This window comes from Epinephelus lanceolatus, chromosome 23 (assembly GCF_041903045.1).
Source record: "Epinephelus lanceolatus isolate andai-2023 chromosome 23, ASM4190304v1, whole genome shotgun sequence".
In the NCBI taxonomy this organism is placed as follows: domain Eukaryota; kingdom Metazoa; phylum Chordata; class Actinopteri; order Perciformes; family Serranidae; genus Epinephelus; species Epinephelus lanceolatus.
Window position 1 is genome coordinate 1,495,144 of NC_135756.1, and position 15,315 is coordinate 1,510,458.

General features: G+C 45.5%; 1 protein-coding gene across 1 annotated transcript; it reads left to right on the forward strand.

The window, feature by feature from the left end:
- Nucleotides 1-1,227: 1,227 nt before the first annotated feature.
- On the forward strand, nucleotides 1,228-7,106 carry LOC117249598 (E3 ubiquitin-protein ligase TRIM21-like). The gene is made up of 2 exons (XM_078165478.1): nucleotides 1,228-1,377; nucleotides 3,770-7,106. The coding sequence occupies exon 2, from the start codon at nucleotides 3,779-3,781 to the stop codon at nucleotides 5,384-5,386; it is 1,608 nt and encodes a 535-aa protein (XP_078021604.1). The 5' UTR covers nucleotides 1,228-1,377; nucleotides 3,770-3,778; the 3' UTR covers nucleotides 5,387-7,106.
- Nucleotides 7,107-15,315: the final 8,209 nt, after the last annotated feature.

The following is a 15,315-nucleotide window of genomic DNA, read 5'->3' on the forward strand; positions in this document are numbered from 1 at the left end:
TTTTAAATACAAAATTACTCCACTCAAAAGTATTTTGTTCCAAATTACATTTGCTTTTTATCGGCCTTATCAAATACAAATACTAATTACAAAATACTCAAATGTAATTGAAGTACATATTTTAAATACAAGTAATAGAAATACTGCCCATACCTGGTTACACCTCGTCAAAGCTTTTTAGGATGGGCCTGATACATGATAGAAAGTGTTGGAGGTGTGAGGATGTGTTGGGCACATTGTTGCACGCTGTGTGTGAACGCTCTGTGGTTCTTCCTTCTGGAAAGGAGTGCTGGTGAAACTTGGTGAACGTGAAGAGCAGCCTTCACCGTCATCATCAGTTCTGTCTTCTCAGGGATGAAACATTTCTGCCACCAGGTGTCACTGTGGCTCAGTTTGGTTTGTTAGTAACCAGTTTCATTTCTGCAGAAAGAGTCGTTCTAAAGTACTGGCAAAATACAAAATACAAGAATTCACTGAATGAATCAGACTGATGACAGAAACTGAATCCTTTGAATATTTATTGGCTCAAATTAATGATACAACAGGGACATTTGCTGAAGTCTGGGATAACGTCTTTCTATTTACTAAGGTCTCGAGACATCAGAATCAGAATATCTTTATTGTCATTGTGCAAGTACAACGAAATTGAGGTGGAGCTCTCAGATTCAGTGCTATTTAAAGGATACTAAAGACAAACAGCAAGTGAGAACAAACATGATAAACAACAGGCACAATATAAGTTAAATAAATACAAAAGAAAAAGTTTAAAAACTGTAAAAAAAACAACAAACTATGCTATTTGGTATACAACTATACTAAGTAAAGCTGTACACTCACACATTAACGTTCATATGGGAGCACCAGTGAAATATTTTCGTTGTTGTAATAGACTGTCCTTCTGTTTTTGTTTTATAAGTCATCTGTTTGGGTGTAGAATATCTGTTTAAAAGAAAACCACAAAAAAATTAAATGACAAAAAAATATGGGACATTTAGAGGAAGTGAAAATTCCTGCATTATTTTAAGAAAGGGAGATAGTTGTTAGAGTGTTTGCATCAAGTGTTCCTTCTGATTTTACTGGTTTGACTTCACTGATGATCGTCCTGTCTGTGACTGTAATTAAACTCATACATTTGTTTGGTGCTTATCAATTAATGTGTTTGATTTTTTTACCTTTCTGTTGGAGTATTAGAGTTTTATTATCGTGCTTTAATTGTGCAGAACAGTTGTGGGTTTGTGTCTCTGGCAGTGACCTGTCGTCAGGAGGAGTTTCGGTTTCCTGAGCATCACGTCGCTCAGACTGACGACAGAGCTGCAGGTCGGATCAGTTTCAGTCTGACGATCACTGAAGCTTGTTTCATCACAGCAGCACAAACAGGTCAGTACAGAAAGTGACTTGTGTTATTAAATGTAAAATGTATATTTATTCAGAGGATAAAAGTGTGGGCTCGACAGGTGGCCGTGGGTCAGAATATGACTCAAACTTTTGTTTTGTGAAGATCATATCTGAACAAAGAAGTGTTGTGTTACAGGTTTCAGGCGTTAACATGTTGTTGTTTCTCCACGGTGAAACTTGTCAGCACTGAAACTGACAGGAAGTTAAGTCTATCAGCTGCTGTTCTCTGTGAAAGGAACATTTTTATTTTTAACAGACGGTTGTCAGGCTCATCAGGAGCATTGTGTCACTGAGGAGAACACATGAAACTGACTGTTACAGCTCAAGTTTGTCGTTGCTGTCAGCAGAGTGATGCCTGTAAAATCACCAGAGGAAAATTTTGGCACTGTTTCTGCACACAGATTTGTTACATTTGTACATTTCATATTTATCATATCAACGTTTCCAGAGTGACGTAACATATGAGCTGGTTTTTCACCTAGAGGTGGAGGGGATGGTGTCACACCTCAGCAAGATGCCTGCCAAGCTGCAGACAGCTGTTCAACACCAACACACAACAAAACCGGTTGTGATTTAGTGATCCATCAGTGTGTTTCCAGCTGGGATAGGGCCATGGAAAGCGTGTTGTTTGTGTGCCTAAACCAACCCACACCTTAATGACAGTGTTGTTGAAAAATAAAGTTTAAATGTATCCGCCAGCCTACAGAATAACATGCAAATGTAACGTATCCACAGTTTACAGAAAAGTACAATGGCACTATTTTTCTGGTGAGTGGGTTTGTTAAAAACATCCTAAAGTAAAGTCACGATGTGTTGAAACTGGTTAGCATTGTCGCCTCACAGCAGGAGGGTTCCTGGTTTGAACCCTGGGGTGAGGAGTTTGCATGTTCTCCCTGTGTCAGCGTGGGTTTCCTCCAGGTGCTCTGACATGTTCTCCCCATGTCAGCGTGGGTTTCCTCCAGGTGCTCTGACATGTTCTCCCCATGTCAGCGTGGGTTTCCTCCAGGTGCTCTGACATGTTCTCCCCATGTCAGCGTGGGTTTCCTCCAGGTGCTCCCACATGTTCTCCCCGTGTCAGCGTGGGTTTCCTCCAGGTGCTCCCACATGTTCTCCCCGTGTCAGCGTGGGTTTCCTCCAGGTGCTCTGACATGTTCTCCCCATGTCAGCGTGGGTTTCCTCCAGGTGCTCTGACATGTTCTCCCCGTGTCAGCGTGGGTTTCCTCCAGGTGCTCCCACATGTTCTCCCCGTGTCAGCGTGGGTTTCCTCCAGGTGCTCCCACATGTTCTCCCCGTGTCAGCGTGGGTTTCCTCCAGGTGCTCCCACATGTTCTCCCCGTGTCAGCGTGGGTTTCCTCCAGGTGCTCCCACATGTTCTCCCCGTGTCAACGTGGGTTTCCTCCAGGTGCTCCCACATGTTCTCCCCGTGTCAGCATGGGTTTCCTCCAGGTGCTCTGACATGTTCTCCCCATGTCAGCGTGGGTTTCCTCCAGGTGCTCCCACATGTTCTCCCCGTGTCAGCGTGGGTTTCCTCCAGGTGCTCCCACATGTTCTCCCCGTGTCAGCGTGGGTTTCCTCCAGGTGCTCCCACATGTTCTCCCCGTGTCAGCGTGGGTTTCCTCCAGGTGCTCCCACATGTTCTCCCTGTGTCAGTGTGGGTTTCCTCCAGGTGCTCTGACATGTTCTCCCTGTGTCAGCGTGGGTTTCCTCCAGGTGCTCCCACATGTTCTCCCCGTGTCAGCGTGGGTTTCCTCCAGGTGCTCCCACATGTTCTCCCCGTGTCAGCGTGGGTTTCCTCCAGGTGCTCTGACATGTTCTCCCCGTGTCAGCGTGGGTTTCCTCCAGGTGCTCCCACATGTTCTCCCCGTGTCAGCGTGGGTTTCCTCCAGGTGCTCTGACATGTTCTCCCTGTGTCAGCGTGGGTTTCCTCCAGGTGCTCTGACATGTTCTCCCTGTGTCAGCGTGGGTTTCCTCCAGGTGCTCCCACATGTTCTCCCCGTGTCAGCGTGGGTTTCCTCCAGGTGCTCTGACATGTTCTCCCCGTGTCAGCGTGGGTTTCCTCCAGGTGCTCCCACATGTTCTCCCTGTGTCAGCCTGGGTTTCCTCCAGGTGCTCTGACATGTGCGGGGTCGTCCTGGATGGGTACTGAACGCGGACTCTGAGAGATCTAAGATCAGATGTGGTGCATTCATGCTCCCTTTGGCACAATATTCTTAATATCCTGTCGTGTGTTTTCATGTCTTGTAGTGCGTGCAGGTTTGAGACTAGATCAGAGAGAAGACCATCTGTGATGCAACCAGATTTCAAAATGGGTTAGGATTTTAAAACTCCTGTAGTCTAAGCCCGGCTGAAGTCATTCTTTCTCTTTTGGTTCCAGGGTTTCAACATGATGGCTGCCAACTGTCTGCCGAGTGAGGACCAGCTGCTGTGCAGCATCTGCCTGGAGGTGTTCACAGATCCAGTCACATTACCATGTGGACACAACTTCTGCAAAAGCTGCATCACGCAGCACTTGAGTTCTAATTCGCAGCACCGGTGTCCCATGTGTAAAGAGCAAGTTAATAGAAAATGTAAGCTGAAGGTGAATACCTTCATATCTGAGATGGCTGCTCAGTTCAGACAGTCAGCTGAAAGGAAAGCAGGGAACAGCTCAGAGCAACAAGTTGAGACACCTGCAGAAGCTTCCTCTGACGTTCCTACTGGAACCAAACGCACTAGGCTGAAGTCCTGCCTGTGGTTAGGCCTGGCATGTCTGACCGTCGGCTTAGCAATTAACTACCAGCTTCATCAAACACAATCCAGCCTGAAAATCCATCAGCTGTTTGATACTGATGAGCACATGTGTCCTGTGCATGGCAAACCTCTGGAGCTCTACTGCAAGGATGAACAGAAGCCCATATGTCAGACCTGCGCTGATACAAGTCACAAATTTCACCATGTTGTTCCTCTGAAAGAAGAATACGAAGTGAAAAAGACAGAGCTTTTGAAAACAGAGGCTGCAATTCTGGATAAGATCGTGGAGAGGAAACTGAAGCTTCAGGAGATCAGACAATGGGTGAAGCTCAGCAAGGAAGCTACAGACAGAGAGAGGGATGATGTTGTTCAGGTCTCCAACACTTTGATCCAGTCTTTGGAAAGAGCTCAGGCCGAGCTCATCGGGATGACTGAAGCCAAGCAGAAAACCACAAATAAACAGGCCAAAGATTTCATCCAAGGGCTGGAGCAGGAAATCTCTGAGCTGATCAGGAGACGCGATGAGGTGGAGCAGCTCTCACGCTCAGAGGACCACCTCCACTTCCTCCAGAGCTTCCCATCTGTGACTGCAGCTCCACTCGCCAACAAGTTGCCAGAGTTCAGTGTCTGTCCAGTATCGTATGGACGAATCTTGAGGACAACTCTGATGACTGCGGTGGATCAGCTGACGAAGTCAGCCAGAAATAATATGGAGAAGCTGGATGAAGCTGATCTGAAGAGCATTCAGCAGATGGCAGTAGATGTGACTCTGGATCCTGACACCGCACATCCTACTCTGATTCTGTCTGATGATGGGAAACAAGTTCACTACGGTGGTGAGACCGAGGATGAATTGCAAGACAACTTTGTCCTGGGAAAGCAGGCTTTCTCTTGTGAAAGATTTTCCTACGATGTTCAAGTTAAAGGGAAGACGGCATGGGTTTTAGGAGTGGTCAAAGAGTCTGCCAGGAATGAAGAACTTTACCTAAACTCTGAGAACAACTACTGGATTATACTTCAGTTTCATAAAGACTTCTTTGCACTCCCTGGCGAGGAGGTTCCTCTCTCTGTCAGTGATCCGCCTGAGAAGGTCAGAGTGTTTGTGGATTATGAGGAGGGTCTGGTCTCCTTTTATAATGCAGATTCTGGAGCTCTTCTCTACTCCTTCACCGGCTGCTCCTTCACCGAGAAACTCTACCCACTCTTCAGTCCTGGTGTTAGTGACTCCGCCCCTCTGATTATCTCCCCGGTCAACCAGTAAAGATGAAACTAATCATTGCTTTTGCAACAATCTGCTATTTTATACACGTTTGTTTTTTGCTCCCATTTTTCGCAGGATTAAGTTAAGAAATTTTGTTCACAAATTTGTTAGAATCTGTGTCAGTGAGCACTTCTCCATCTACCTGACAGGTGTGTCTGATTAAACAGCATCATTCCTACACAGGTGTGTATTGGGACGGTCACAGTAAAATGTGATGTTTGATCACACAGTGACACAGATGGAGCGTGTTGTTAACATGCTGACCGCCGGTATGTCCATCAGAGCTGTTGACTGTGAACTTAATGTTCATTTCATGATCATAAGTCGTCTTCAATGTGATGTCCGTGAATTTGACAGTACATCCAACCAACCACACAACTTCACAAGTCGGATATGACCCTGTTGAGGATGTCAAGTATTCAGTTGAGCTTCTCTGAGACAGTTTCTGACAATTTGTGTTGAAATTCTTCAGTTGTGCAGACAAATTGCCAGCTGACCAGTTTTGTTGGCTTAAGATAATCTGGCAAGTGATGGATGTGGAGGTCCTGAGCTGGTGTGGCTACATGTGGTCTATAGTTGTGAGGCTGGTTGGATGTACTACAAAATCCACAGAAACAACATTAGGGATGGCTTATGTTTGGTTCGAGGGAGTGTGCCGATGTGACGTCTGTGTCGTTGTGTTGTGATCAAACGTCACATTTTCAGGTGTTCTTTCATTGTGACCATCCCAAAACACACCTGTCACCTGTGGATGGATTATTTTGGGAAAGCAGAAGTGACACTAAGCAAATTTGCGACCAAAGTTTGAGAGAAATATATCAATAAAAACAGTTTTACATCTTTAAGTTAAACCTGTGAAAAATGGGAGCAAAAGCAAAAGTGTTTAGATTTTTGTTTAGTGTACTCACAGCTGCAACAAATTAATTGTTAGTTGGTTTTATTAGTGTCCTAAGTGTTATATTGTAGGCAACTGGACTTGCTTGAGTTTCTAAAAGACGTTTCACCTCTCATCCAAGAGGCTTCTTGAGTTCTGAAGACTTGGTGAACCAAATGGCTGTAACAATACATATATATATACAGAATATATAATATAGTACCAGTCAGCCACAGAATAATGCTGAGAAGACAACTGGTGGCTCATAAGAAGAATTAATTAATAATTTATTAGTCACATGGAATTATACGAGGTACAACTCCAGTGAAATGTGATTCCCATCAGCTCCTTTTTTACGTCGTCTTCGGTTGTTGCTAAATCGTCAGTGTTTCAGGATGGTTCTGGCTTTTGAATGATTTAACTGTGTGCACATCAGAGGTGGGTAGTAACTAGTTACATTTACTCAGTTACATTTACTTGAGTAACTTTTTGGATAAATTGTACTTTTCAGAGTAGTTTTAATGCAAAATATGTTTTACTTTTACTTGAGTTATATTGTTTTAAAGCAACAATACTCTTACTTGAGTACAATATTTGGCTACTCTACCCACCTCTGAGTACATAATTACATATATATATATATATATGTATATATATATATATATACACAGTATATATAAGAATATATTTGTGTTTCTTGTGCCTTGATTTATGTTATGTTTGTAAAGATTTAATTTATTTTTGTTTTAGTTAAAGGGGTATCGTTTGAATTTGCAGATTATTATTTTTGATTGATTGATTACGTTCATGTTCTTATTTTACAAATAAATCAGACATTACACAACAGTTACTCAGTACTTGAGTAGTTTTTTCACCAAATACTCTTTTACTCTTACTCAAGTAATTATTTGGATGACTACTTTTTACTTTTACTTGAGTAATATTGTTCTAAAATATCAGTACTCTTACTTGAGTACAATATTTGGCTACTCTACCCACCTCTGCTGCACATCCCGACCTCAACAAGACAGCTGCGTGGCTGCTCCTCGTGAACACGGGCAGCATCGCTCTGCAGCTGCCTCTGGACGGTGTACAGCAGTGATCCACAGCAGGAACAGGACAGCAGCTCACATTCCCACCATCACACCAGTCTTTATTCACCGTAAAGCTCTCCCCTTCTCTCCCAGAGTCCTCTGCTCTGTCAGATCAGTATACAGAAAAAGTGTCACATGGTTGAATGGCACTGTCCAAGATTTCAGTGAATCAAAGGGTCTTACAGTCCCTGATATCCCGTTAGAAACTGACGCAGCATGGAGGTCGTCCAGTTTATCTCCAGCGTCTGTACAGCGGCTAGCAGGACGCTACTTCAGCTGGTGCCCATTTTTCTACATTGTTCCCTTGATGCTTACTGATGTTTACATCGACCTGGCTGATGAGTGACTCACAGTCACACGCCACCACCATCGAACACCAACCACAAAAAGCACCATCAACACATGCAGAATAATCATAAGAGCATAAATGCAGCACACATTTCGCAGAGCTGACAGAAAGAAAACTGGAAACATCCACATCTGCATCCCCAGAATGCACTGGGCAGGAAGCCTGAGGCACTGGAAGCATACTGGGAACACAGTGAGCAGGCACTGGTAGACAAGGAGTGGACCCTGAGGACACAACATGATGAGCAGGTAGGTCTGAAGTCCTTCAAACTGTGAGTGGATGATGTGTCTGATTTCAGAAAACGCTGGGTAATTTCACTGCTCTGTGATTTCTGGGAGATTTGTAGAGAGATCAGTGAGACACAGTCAGGCACTTCAACAATACAGGCCTCAGAGGGGCTATTGTCTGACGAATTTATCAGAGATAAACATCATATTTAAAGCACACACTTTTGTTACAGAGGCCTCAACCTGTAAAATCTGTTTCAGGAGATACAGGGAGAGAAGGAAAAGGTCGAGCATGGAAGAAGAGAGGTTCAGTGAAGAGGATCAAAACACACAAGAGGTTGCAGAAGCACAGAAGGTATGCAATAACTTACTGTGACAATCCAATCTGCAGAAAAAATGTTGGCATTGTACATTTCGGCAAATCACGGGTAAGTTACATTTGACTCTTACTATGTGAGATACCCAGTTTTAGGGGCACAATCCCCGCTGGAAATGCAGTGATGGGTCGCCGAAAAACAACCAGTTTAGTTGTTTGTTGGTGTTGAACAGTGTCTGCAGCTCAGCAGGCTTCTCTCCTCTGTGTCCCACCATCCACCATCCACCATCCACCATCCCCTCCACCTGCTGATGACGCAGTCAGCTCATATGTTACATCACTTAAGAAATGTTGGTATGATACGTTTGAAACATACAAATGCAGCCTACTCATGGTTCTTAGAAACGTTCAGTGCCAACATTTTCTTCCGTCTGATGCTTCTGTGGCTGTTGTCATGAATAATTTGAATTGCAACAACAGAGAAAGACACCAGCCTCCAAGCGTTCTGTAAAAAATATTATTCAAATACTGTAAAATGAAATATTATTTTCATACAGTAAGTCGAGCTACACGAGATCCTCACTCAAAAATATGAGAGCAGCTGCAGCTCGCAGCGTGCATCCTTCCAAAACTCCGTCCCGAAGTCTGCACAGGCTGGATGGATTATGGTAATGTGTCAGAGGCCAAGTGCATGATGGGAATGGAGATGAGCGTGTCTGGGCCTGTTGGTTAGGATACGAGGCAGATTATGGAAATATGATGGTCTGGATTTCAGGTTTCCTCCAAAGCTCACAGACTTAGAGTCTTATCTCAAACAGATTAACTTTCTGTGGAGGTCTGTCTCTCTCTCAACCTGACTCTTGTTCTCATGTTCCTCCTGTCTGTCTTCAGAGGTGTGTCTCCGTCCGTCTGTCTGTCTCACAGCTCCACATAATGTGGATTATCCTTCTCCTTGCCAACTCAACTCAAACCTGCCGTACCTGTGTGACAGACAAGGCCAACTGTGCCAACTCACCTCCGTGCACCGCCTCTCTGCACACACAGCACGACAACGATGGAGCGCAGGTAATGACTGAGGTGGAGGATTTAAGATGTGTTTCTGCATCCTGAGATGTTTGTTGAGTTTTTGTCAGCAGCTGCTCTCAGGTCTGAGCTGGTATTTTACATCACGCAGTACTTTGTAGTAAATTTATATAACTTTAACTCCTTCATTTATCTCTGAGGTCAGTGGTGTCTCTTTACTGCACTACAGTCTGACAGCTTTAGTTACTGTTCACAGCCCAGTCACCAGAATAAATGATGGCATCGTGCATTTCTGCAAACCACAGATACGTTATATTTGCACATTATTATGTTACAAGTACATTAAAACTTTATGTTTCAACAACGTCATGGTTCATGTGTAGTTCAGTTTAGAAACAAAAGACACAAAACACTAGCCTGGTTCCAGACCATAGACCCCACCCACTCAACTGAGTAGGCTTGCATCTCTGGTCTGGCATACTGCAATGAATTTGCGATTTATCTCGTCCAAACGATGGACGGACCAACGAACGCCGGGTGTGAGGGCGGGTCTAGCGATTAGCCAATCAGCGCCACGCTGATGTCAAGCTGTACGCCGGTGGGTAACTGGTGAGGATAGCAACAATGGCGACCGCTACAGATCCTACAGACCACATTAACGATGCTATCGAGGTATTTCGCAACTACTCACGTTAATGGAGGACCAAATTAAGGAAGCTGCTAAACTGGATTTAACGGCGGTGCAGCTGGGCGTGCACAACGACGGGCAATGCTCACTTGTTTTCGGCACCCCCGAGGCATGGATACTAATGACGTCAGATTCTGGGTGAGTCGTTGATCTCTACTGATTGGTTAGGGAAAAAATCAAATTCCCTCCCCCTTGTAAATCGCCTTCAATGGAGGCACTCAGGCTAACAAAACACCCCAGTCTGGGGGCCACTGCCCAGGTGAGTGTTGATGCTGCAATGTCTCAGTTAACAAAACGACCACTTTTCATGCTATTATTCTGCTGGAAAAACAGCAATGGCTCTCCAAAGAACACCCACGTCTGGAGACTAAAAAGCTGCTGGAAACACAGAGATGTCTTGGTAAAAAAAAAAAACAACTGCATTTCATTGCATTATTCCTGGTTTAAAAACTGTGACAGGTCACTGCAAAACACTCACGTTTGGAGGCTAAAAAGCTGCTGGAAATACAGAGATGACTCACTAAAATGACCGGGTTTGTTGGTGTTGAACAGTGAAATACACGTGGCACTACCTCGGCAGGAAACACAGCGGTGTCTCGGCAACCTTTTGTGGCACAATCGTGCAAATAATGCTGTGATGTCTCAGTTAACGAACGACCACTTTTCATGTCCCGCTGGAAAAACAGCTGTAGGTCTCCACAAAACACCCACATTTAGTGAGTAAAAAATGCTGCAAACACAGCAGTGACTCACTAAAAAAACAACCAGTGTTGTGTGTTGGTGTTGAACAGTGTCTGCAGCTCAGCAGGCGTCTCTCCTCCTCACCTCCTGATGACAGTCAGCTACTACGTCACTTTAGAAACGTTGATGTATTGGTGGTTTACGGAAACATTTTCTTCTGATTTTTGTTGCCTTGCCTGTTTTAGTTTCTGCTGTCATTGTTTCTGACATTCCCTCCTCTGATTGGTTGAGCTTCACCTGAAATGGCCGTCATTCTCCATGAACTTGTGTTATTAATCCAGAGTGTGTGTTAGACAATGTTTAAATGTCAGATGCACCTGTTTTATGACCACCGGCACAAACACACATCAGTCATAATAAAACTATTTTTATATCTGCGTAGCTTCAGAGACAAGAATCTGAAGAATGAAGCTCACAGTCTGTTATCAAGAGAGCAGGTCGTCCATCTTTACACTATCTGTGCTCCTTAAAACAACACAGAGCTAACAGCTAACAGCTCTGTGAGGCTGCAGTCAGCTAATGTCAGCATGTTATCATGTTTATGTGGAGCAGGTTCAGTGTTTACCCCATCAAACTGCACCAACTGACACTTTTACACTTAGTGTATACGCATTAATATGTGGTGCAGTGGTTAGCATTGTCGCCTCACAGCAGGAGGATTGAACCCAGAGTGGGGGAGCTGACATGTTCTCCCTGTGTCAGCGTGGGTTTCCTCCAGGTGCTCTGACATGTTCTCCCTGTGTCAGCGTGGGTTTCCTCCAGGTGCTCTGACATGTTCTCCCTGTGTCAGCGTGGGTTTCCTCCAGGTGCTCCCACATGTTCTCCCTGTGTCAGCGTGGGTTTCCTCCAGGTGCTCCCACATGTTCTCCCTGTGTCAGTGTGGGTTTCCTCCAGGTGCTCCCACATGTTCTCCCCGTGTCAGCGTGGGTTTCCTCCAGGTGCTCTGACAAGTTCTCCCTGTGTCAGCGTGGGTTTCCTCCAGGTGCTCTGACATGTTCTCCCTGTGTCAGCGTGGGTTTCCTCCAGGTGCTCTGACATGTTCTCCCTGTGTCAGCGTGGGTTTCCTCCAGGTGCTCCCACATGTTCTCCCTGTGTCAGCGTGGGTTTCCTCCAGGTGCTCTGACAAGTTCTCCCTGTGTCAGCGTGGGTTTCCTCCAGGTGCTCTGACATGTTCTCCCTGTGTCAGCGTGGGTTTCCTCCAGGTGCTCTGACATGTTCTCCCCCTGTCAGCGTGGGTTTCCTCCAGGTGCTCTGACATGTTCTCCCTGTGTCAGCGTGGGTTTCCTCCAGGTGCTCCCACATGTTGTCCCTGTGTCAGCGTGGGTTTCCTCCAGGTGCTCCCACATGTTCTCCCTGTGTCAGTGTGGGTTTCCTCCAGGTGCTCTGACATGTTCTCCCTGTGTCAGCGTGGGTTTCCTCCAGGTGCTCTGACATGTTCTCCCTGTGTCAGCGTGGGTTTCCTCCAGGTGCTCCCACATGTTCTCCCTGTGTCAGCGTGGGTTTCCTCCAGGTGCTCTGACATGTTCTCCCTGTGTCTGTGTGGGTTTCCTCCAGGTGCTCCCACATGTTCTCCCCGTGTCAGCGTGGGTTTCCTCCAGGTGCTCAGACATGTTCTCCCTGTGTCAGCGTGGGTTTCCTCCAGGTGCTCTGACATGTTCTCCCTGTGTCAGCGTGGGTTTCCTCCAGGTGCTCCCACATGTTCTCCCCGTGTCAGCATGGGTTTCCTCCAGGTGCTCTGACATGTTCTCCCTGTGTCAGCGTGGGTTTCCTCCAGGTGCTCCCACATGTTCTCCCCGTGTCAGCATGGGTTTCCTCCAGGTGCTCTGACATGTTCTCCCTGTGTCAGCGTGGGTTTCCTCCAGGTGCTCCCACATGTTCTCCCCGTGTCAGCATGGGTTTCCTCCAGGTGCTCTGACATGTTCTCCCTGTGTCAGTGTGGGTTTCCTCCAGGTGCTCCCACATGTTCTCCCCGTGTCAGCGTGGGTTTCCTCCAGGTGCTCTGACATGTTCTCCCCGTGTCAGCGTGGGTTTCCTCCAGGTGCTCTGACATGTTCTCCCTGTGTCAGCGTGGGTTTCCTCCAGGTGCTCTGACAAAAAGAAAAAGGATAAGCGGTTACGGAGTGAATTAATATGTCCTGTATGTTAATGTGATTTTATAACTTAGTGTAGCATTGAGCTCTCAGGGCTTCCGTACTTTATGCTAAGCTAACGAGCAGCTGGATATTTACCGTACAGACATCAGAGCGATGTCAATCCTGTGATTTAACTCTGCAGAGAGGCAAATGAGCATCTTTTCCAAAATGTTGAACTGTTCCTTTAAACTGACACATCAGGTGTTTGAACAAGACACAAATCTGCTGCTGTTTTATCTCCTCAAGGACCCTGTCAGAGTCCAGCTGAGTCCGTCTGTCTCTTAAATTCTTTGTTTCCAGGTAAATTAGAGTTTTTTTCCTGTATTCTTTGGTTTCAGAGAAAACGGGTGAATCATCATGGCTGTGTTTTACTAAACGAGGTTTCAATTACACAGAGACAGACAAGTGTATCGGTGATGTTGTACCTGTCGCTCATCCCTCCAGCTTCATTAACTTCCTGTTTCTGATTCTCGCCTCCTCGTCTCCTTCGCCGTGTCTGTTTTAAATGAGCTGTCAGTCAGCCCGCCGGCCCCCCGAGCCACAATTACTCCGACATTATTACCTCAACGTACAAGACGGAGGATTAACAACAGCTTCAGTGCTGTCGGTTCACTTTAATGCCAGCATAAGCTGAGGCAGCAGAAAACTACACCCGACGCTCAGCGAGGGAAATGACAGAATATTAATTTCAACTTTGATTCAGCTGAAGGAGAAAAAACAAAGATACTGAACATTAACAGCTCAGCTTGTGTTTCCTGTTCTGTCTTAAATCCCAACGTGTCGTCACTGAGTGTCGACTGTTCGGACAATTCGAAATGTTCGGCACAGTTTTATACTGAAACAAGACGATACAAGATTCACACCAACGAAGAAACTGCGACTCCGAACACGACGGCTAACTTCAAATGAAGACACTTTAATAGTCAGTAAAAATGTTTCTCTGATTTTTGTTTTCCAAACGTCTCCAGAAAAATCTCACTAATGACTTTTACTTTTCCAGTTTCAGATACGCTGTGGGGCGAGAAACGTTTAGGATGACTAAAACCTCCACAGGGATTACAACCTCCTCAAGGACCCTAACAACCAATTCAAGGCCCCTTAAGCTTCACTGGGGTCCCTACATCCTCCTCAAGAAATCCTACAACCATCGCAAGGACTACAAGCTCCTCAAGGCCCCCAACAACCTCTTCAGTGACTCACTCACCTGCAGTTTCTTCAAGGTTCCTTACAACCTCCTTAATGACTCCTACAACCTTCTCTGAAATACCCCTACAACCTATTCAAGGCCCCTTGAGCTTCCCTGGGGGTCCCCAAGGATTTCTACAACCATCTCAAGGAATACAACATCCTCAAAGACTTTCAGTCTCTTACAGCCTCCTTAAGTACTTCTACAAATTCTTCAAGGAGCTGTAGAACCTCTTCAGTGATTCCAGTGCCACCTTCAGTTTCTTCAAGGATCATAACAATCCCCTGTATGACTCTTACAGCTTCCTCAAATACTGTTATAACCAATTCAACACCCCTTGAGCTTCCCTTGGGGTCCCTACAACCTCCTAAAGGACTGTTACACCCTCCTTACGGATTCCTCCAACCACCTCAAAGAATACAACTGTCTCAAGGACCCTCAAAGCTTTCTCAAGTACTTCTACAAGCTCTGTGAGGCCACCTACAGCCTCTTCAATGAGCCACACAACCTCTTCAGTGATACTTCTGAAATACCCCTACAACTTCCCTTGTGGTCCCTACAACCTCCTCAAGGACTAACATGTCCTCAAAGACTGTAAAAACCTCCTCAAGGATTCCTACAACCATCTCAAGGAATACAACATCCTTGAGGACTTCTGCAATCTCCTCAAGGCCCCCTACTACCTCTTTAATGACTCTAATGACACCTGCAGTTTCTTCAAGGACCCCAACAACCTCCTTAAGGAACCTAGCAGCATTTTCAAGACTCCTACAACTCCTTCAAGACCCCTTGATCTTCCTCAAGGAATTCTGAAACCTCATCTAAAATGATTCCTACAACCAAGTCAAGGACTAAAAATGATCAAGGACCCCCAAAGCCTTCTTAAATGCTCTTACAACTTATTTAGGAACCTGTCACTTTTTTGAGGAGTCTAACAACCTCCACACTGACCCCTAACACCTACCCAGGACCCTTACAACCCATTCAAGGCTGCTCAACCTTCCTTGGAGCCCCTACAACCACCTTAAGGACTACATTATCCTCAAGGACTGCTACAACCTCCTCACAGATTCCTACAACCATCTCAAGGACTACAACATCCTCAGGACCCACACAACATTCTCAAGCACACGTGTCATTTATACAGTGACTCCTACTTAACCTACTTAAGGACCCCTACAAGCTCCTCAAGGCCAAAGAGCTGTACAACCTCTTCAATGACCCCAGTGATGCGTATAACCTCTTTAAGTACCTTTACCTCTTAAATGACGCATGCAAACTCTTCAAGACTTTTACAAC